The 6,000-nt window shown below is 37.4% G+C and overlaps 1 protein-coding gene across 1 annotated transcript in view; it reads left to right on the forward strand.

Moving 5' to 3' along the window:
- TRAF1 (TNF receptor associated factor 1) overlaps positions 1-4,616 on the forward strand; it is a 227,475-nt gene extending 222,859 nt beyond the window's left edge. Inside the window, exon 11 of the mRNA XM_078641876.1 lies at positions 2,093-4,616. Coding sequence (XP_078498002.1) covers positions 2,093-2,311 — 219 coding nt within the window. The 3' untranslated portion in view covers positions 2,312-4,616. The remainder of the gene's footprint in view (positions 1-2,092) is intronic.
- Positions 4,617-6,000: the final 1,384 nt, after the last annotated feature.

Below are 6,000 nucleotides of genomic sequence, written 5' to 3' on the forward strand. Positions count from 1 at the left end.
GTGGGATCCCTAGCGAAGGAATGCCCAAACCCTATATATCATTGGAAAGGGTTCCCCGCCCCGAGTCTAACAAGACCAAACATGATAGACTTATTAGGTCCCTGTCAGAAGTTAGTCCATAAGGGGAGGTTCCCAATGTGAGCCTATGGAGAATTAAGCCTTACTGCGTTAGCAGTGGCTTGTGGCAGATATGCCAGCCTCACAAGGTTTTAGGGGAGAGCACCTGCACCTCAGCACTGTTTAGCAGTGGTGAGGCACCCAGAGTCCTAGGTCCAACAAAATATAGGATAAAAATGGGAGGCAAAAAGGGCAAAAATGTAGGGGAGACCACCCTAAGGCTGACAGGTCTAACAGTAGCACTATTTATAACTTGCGCTGCCGCTAATCACTGCTTATGACCTTACGTATGACATCATTCATGACATGTTCTACGGCCTCACTTATGAAATCACTGATGACATCTCAAATGACATCATTGATGACATCCCTGATGACATTATTCGAGCTTTGTTCTTCCGGATATTGCTGTGTAAATTACTATGGCATTAGAGGCCTCACAGTAAGTACAAACTAGCTCAGGAAAATATCAGCCATCATTACTGCCATCACAGATATAACTCCCTTAGGTGTAGAAAGCATGTATTAAGTGCAACGTTGACCCTGTACCATGCACTTTGCAGCTAGCATAGTTCACATTAACAATCAACCACAGATATATAGGAAATAATCATTGAATATGGTGTTCCATCTGCATATAACTGTTCACAGAAAGGCAAGTTCCTAAAAATAGTGACCATCAGTTCCAAAACAAGTGTCCTGCTATGGACAGCTTTTATCCATATCAAACACCTGAAACTCACTGAACCTACATTGAGAAATGAAGTTGATACCAGTAGAGTACTGGGTACTGTAAACAGTGCTTACTTTATGGAGGGAGTTTATTTATACCACTCTGTTTGCAAACAATGAAACTTTCATGAGAAACACACCACAGATTATTAAACAGTATCTGCTAAGAACAGTGTACACTCTAAGCAACAGTTGTAAACAAAATACACTATTTGCTAAAAATAACCAAGGTCTGAAGGTGCTAAACATCCTACTGCCTGCACCCTTCATACTGGCATGAAAACTTTAAAGATAGCCCATTTTCTCAAGCAAAATAAGCACATGTACATAGGTTAGTACCTTGTCCACAGAGTCTTCTGTGTTATGTACAAATGTTCATGCTGACATGATTCTGTATAGCAAGGCTGCTTACAGAAGTTAATATCTACTACATAGAATCTTACTCTTGTTGAACCTTTTTCTGCAGAACCAAAAAACTTGTGTGGAACATAATGAACACAAGATCATTGTCACCTTCACGCAGAGTTACTCTTGAATACAAAGAGTTATAACGTGTTTATATATATATATATATATATATGTATGTATGTATATATATATATATATATATATATATATATATATGTATATATAAATATAAATATATATATATTTATATGGAAAAATATATATTTATATGTGGATAAATATAGCTAGATATAGATATATTTGTGTAAATATATATATATGTACTTTTGTACTTTTATATGTATGTTTTTAAAAGAAATTCCTTTTTTAAAGCTATTATAATAGGTACTTTACATAAATACACTTATATGCTTACCCATGGAATCAAAAAAAAAAATTCCACATTATTTTTGTATCGCAATATTTTTGACCGTGATATCATGTCATAGAAACATTCTCTGAGTTATGTAATTTTCAGAAAATAAAGAGGTTTACTCACATTTATTTACGCTCACAGGCAGTTTCTGCTTTCCAAATGACAGCTGTTTCCATTATTGTCACTTTAACCCCATTGTCGTTCGCTTCAATCAGACCTATTCATCCTTTAAGAATATTTTGACTATCTTTATTGCTAGTGACATGTGCAGTTTGTGAAAATGAAATTCATTATTTAAACCACAGACTAGTGTTCTCTATGACCCCTAAAGAAATATCTTCTATGAGCTTTACTTTCCTCTTATAATTTTTACTTTTAACCTGATCTGTGTTCCTATTTTGTGTTTTCCTCTCTTCCCAGGTCACTTTTATGCTTCTGGACCAAAACAACAGAGAACACGTGATTGATGCTTTTCGACCAGATCTCAATTCCGGATCCTTCCTGCGGCCAGTTGGAGACATGAACGTTGCGAGTGGGTGCCCCATGTTCCTACCTTTATCGAAGCTGCAGTCACCTAAGCACGCATATATCAAAGACGATACCATTTTTCTCAAGTGTATCATTGACACAAACTCATAGAAACAGGAAATTAAAACATCTTAATGCAAGACTTCTAAAACATAACACCATGAAAAGACTCCAATCAACTCAATGGTCCAGTTTCCCATCAGTGCACCAGCATTCTATTAACAAAACTGCAAATTTGTTGATTGTCAATTATCAAAAATTGTGAAGCATGCCTTACTCTATGGTCTTAAGGCTCCTGTTCTTCTAGTAGGACATCTGCAAGCATCCTGTGAGCATTGTTTGTTGCAAAATATCAACATTAGAATGGTGAAAAACATTATTGGGGCCTTGAAACTCCAAATCGAAAAGCACTGAGTTCTATGGATTTTTTCCGAAGAAGAAAGGAGAAAGATACATGAAAATTGCCGTCTTTAAAATGGCTTCTTTGAAAACAGGACTTCTTCTAAATATGGCTGTTAGCGAAAGCAGCAGATTTCCTATTGCCATAGTGCAACACCCTAGCTTCCGCACACTATGTAAGACATTTTCATGCCTCTGTTTCTGCTTTGTAATGCCTACAATTCAACGTAGCACACTCTAGTAATTTATTCTGATATCTTAAACATTTGAATGTCGCAATCTGCATATATTAAGACACGTCTTCAAAAGGCTACTTGTAGGTACCAAATAGGAATCTTTTTATTGGCGCTTGGGGTGTTTGTTAGTTAAACTAAAAATGAATGACCAAAACCATCTCTGTGTATACAAAATATGCAGGCTTGTGCACAGATAAGAATGTGCTTCTTCTGTGGGAAACAGAGATAAGTGTATCAGTTTCCTGTGAAGGGAAATCACATATGTGCGCCTTTCAATGCACTGCACCAGTAAGGTCAGGCCTTACTCATCATACTCTGGAACAGGAAGGGCAGAAGAGCACACTCATCGCTGTGGGCCCATAGGCTTAGCGTTGTTGAGATAATAGAATTACCATGACCCATCACAAATAGCAATCATGAGATCATTCACAGGCAATCAGTGGCACATTTCTTGACTATTAACCCCATATATGTGAGACAAGGAGCTTCCACATATCACCAGTGGAGGACAGAGCAAGGAAAGGGTACGACTTTACTTGAACAAGTGACATAGTGAACATGGTGAAACTGGGATGAGAGTAACCAGGTCTGAAACTCGCAGAGATAGAGGAGGACGTCTGTGGGGAGACCCCAGTTGACATTGGGTGTACACAATAATTTCTTATACATACATTAAAGGTTTGTACAAAGTACTTTCATATGTATGTATGGATGCATGTGGTATTTATGTAGCACAAACCTATCCAAAAGGCAGTGAAGTGCTGTTCAGGGTCTATATCATATCCCACTGTCATTCTTTATTTGCGATGCAGAATACTGCAGTGCGGCATCGAATTTGAGATTAATCACACCAAATAAAAGATCAGCATTTATTCATATCAACTGTGGTTGGTTGATACTGCCTGCTTACTATCTAGATCAGCAGCCTTGTTTCCCATTGAGAGATGTAGATTGCATCCTTAGCCTCTAAGGTCCACTATTCTTTCCCCAAATGTTCATGCTTGTTTACTTTCTACCTGGCTTCCCCATGACATTAGACTTGTGCTGTAATCCATTGCAGTGGGAAATTGAGGTGCAGGGGGCTTGGCTCACAAAAATTGCATAAAAGTACTAGTGGAGATTAAACATCCACTTGAAGATAGCTTAACACATCATTCCAATCAACAAACCTTTGGAGGAGCACACCTGGAAAGCTGCATTAGCATTTCCAGAATACAGAATTGTAAACAGAATTGCATCTTGCTGCATATTTACGTGTGCAATTGTTTGTTGTTTCCATAAAGTAAGTTAGAAAACATGGTAAGATTTCTCTCACACTGCAGTAGCACTAGTCACATACTACAAAATGCTATTCACAAACTTACATACACCTCTGCTTCGTCCGTCTTTCATGAACAGAGATATCTGCCCTAGCAGCGGAAGGTCCCCACACATGTTCACCTACATTTTAGTAGAAAATGTGGTGGAATTGGGGAGCGGATGGACAATAGGGAATGTTTACAAATAAACGGGAAAGATTTAGGAAGCATTAAAGGGTGGTTAAGGAAGAGGTGGGGAAGGGTTTAGAGAGGGGCATGCACCTACCCACCCACCCACAAAATAGTTAAACACTTTCTATTCACAAACCTCACTTACCCAGCCAAAAAGTCCCAAAATCAGGAGTAAGTGTACTCCGTCTCAGATCTGGAGTAGGTCCAGCACCACACATATCCACTCACAGGTATTGCAACAGCCTCCCATAGAAAATAGTGACTTAAAATAAATCCTTATAGAAAAAGAAATAATGTTGTAATAAGTTAACGTATTTAAACGTTCAAAAAAGTGCATGCATTTATTTTAATATTAAAAAAGATACAGTATAAACAATTATATATATTTTATTAGGAATATTTTAATACTCCTTTTCAATTTGCAATTTACAGTGAATTTATTTTAAAACTGTTTTACAATAATTTAAATTCATTCTATTCATAACTTATAGTAACTTTTAATACATAATAACCACATATAAATATTTTGCTCCGGGTGGGTTTTTGTTGCATAAATCTTTACAAAAATAATTTTCATTTCATATAATATTTAATTTAATTTATTATTTATTTTTATGTATAGTTAATAGTGTTATAGCATTTTTTAAATATTCAACATTTATAATACATACAGCCGCGGCCCGTAGAGGAAGTTACGGTGGGGCAGGGAGGCGGGGAGGGGGAGGGGCAGGGTGGAGGGTGCTAAAAACCGGCATTTGGATAATTGCAGGTAAGTACACAATTTAATTAATAAAACGAAATTCGTACCGCGCACAGCATCGCATTTTTGCAAAATACGTGTACTCCTGTAAATTTAAAAGTGTCGTACATTTGCTTATGGAAGTATTTGTGAATCCCAAATAAATTGGTAAATCTTCACCTTAGCAAACCTATGCAAGTAGATGTCTAACTTTCCTTGTTTGGCTTTTAATAATCAGGCCCATTGCAGACGATGAGCCCGCTTCCCACCTCCCCTGGGTTATTTCCACATTGTGCGAATTTATCAAAATGGCTCTCTGTAACTTTAAGATATGTCTGGCTGTTGTGGGCAGTGGAAATGGGAGAGCGTCAGTGTGAAAGTACAAGATAATGCCAGTGTTGCTAAGCAACATACAGCCCTGTTGGCGTCAGCACGAGGCTCAAATTCCGGGAAACTGAGCAAGAGAGAAGCCCCAAATAGAAGCGTTAAAAGCAGAAAGTTGGCTGGTTCTTTGAAATGTCAGTGTGCTTGGTTCCCTGTTAGGAGCAAGAACTTCAAGTTCATTTAAAAAAGACAGCCAGTCCCTCATTCACAAAACTGTGCTTTTTTAAATGGATTCGAACTTTTATTTGCCATAAAATCATACAAATGTTTCAACATTACATTGTCAATGCAGTTATGAATATAAAATCAATTCAACAAAGAACTCGACTTCCAAAAGATTTTTCCAGGCATAAGTGCTTGTAAATATGTCTGGAAAAAAGTGTAACATATTTCCGAGTATTTAATATTGGTTTGCAAAAGGCTGAGGCCCTCATCATAATTAGGCTTCATAAATAGGGTGCAAATTGCACAGCCATTAATGTGTGATACTAGTGCACTGTGTTTTACAGATTTCTGTTTGATGTTTCAGGAATGGGGAACCACATCCAATTT

The sequence above is a fragment of the Lissotriton helveticus genome, chromosome 5_1, assembly GCF_964261635.1.
Source record: "Lissotriton helveticus chromosome 5_1, aLisHel1.1, whole genome shotgun sequence".
NCBI classification, from domain to species: Eukaryota; Metazoa; Chordata; class Amphibia; order Caudata; family Salamandridae; genus Lissotriton; species Lissotriton helveticus.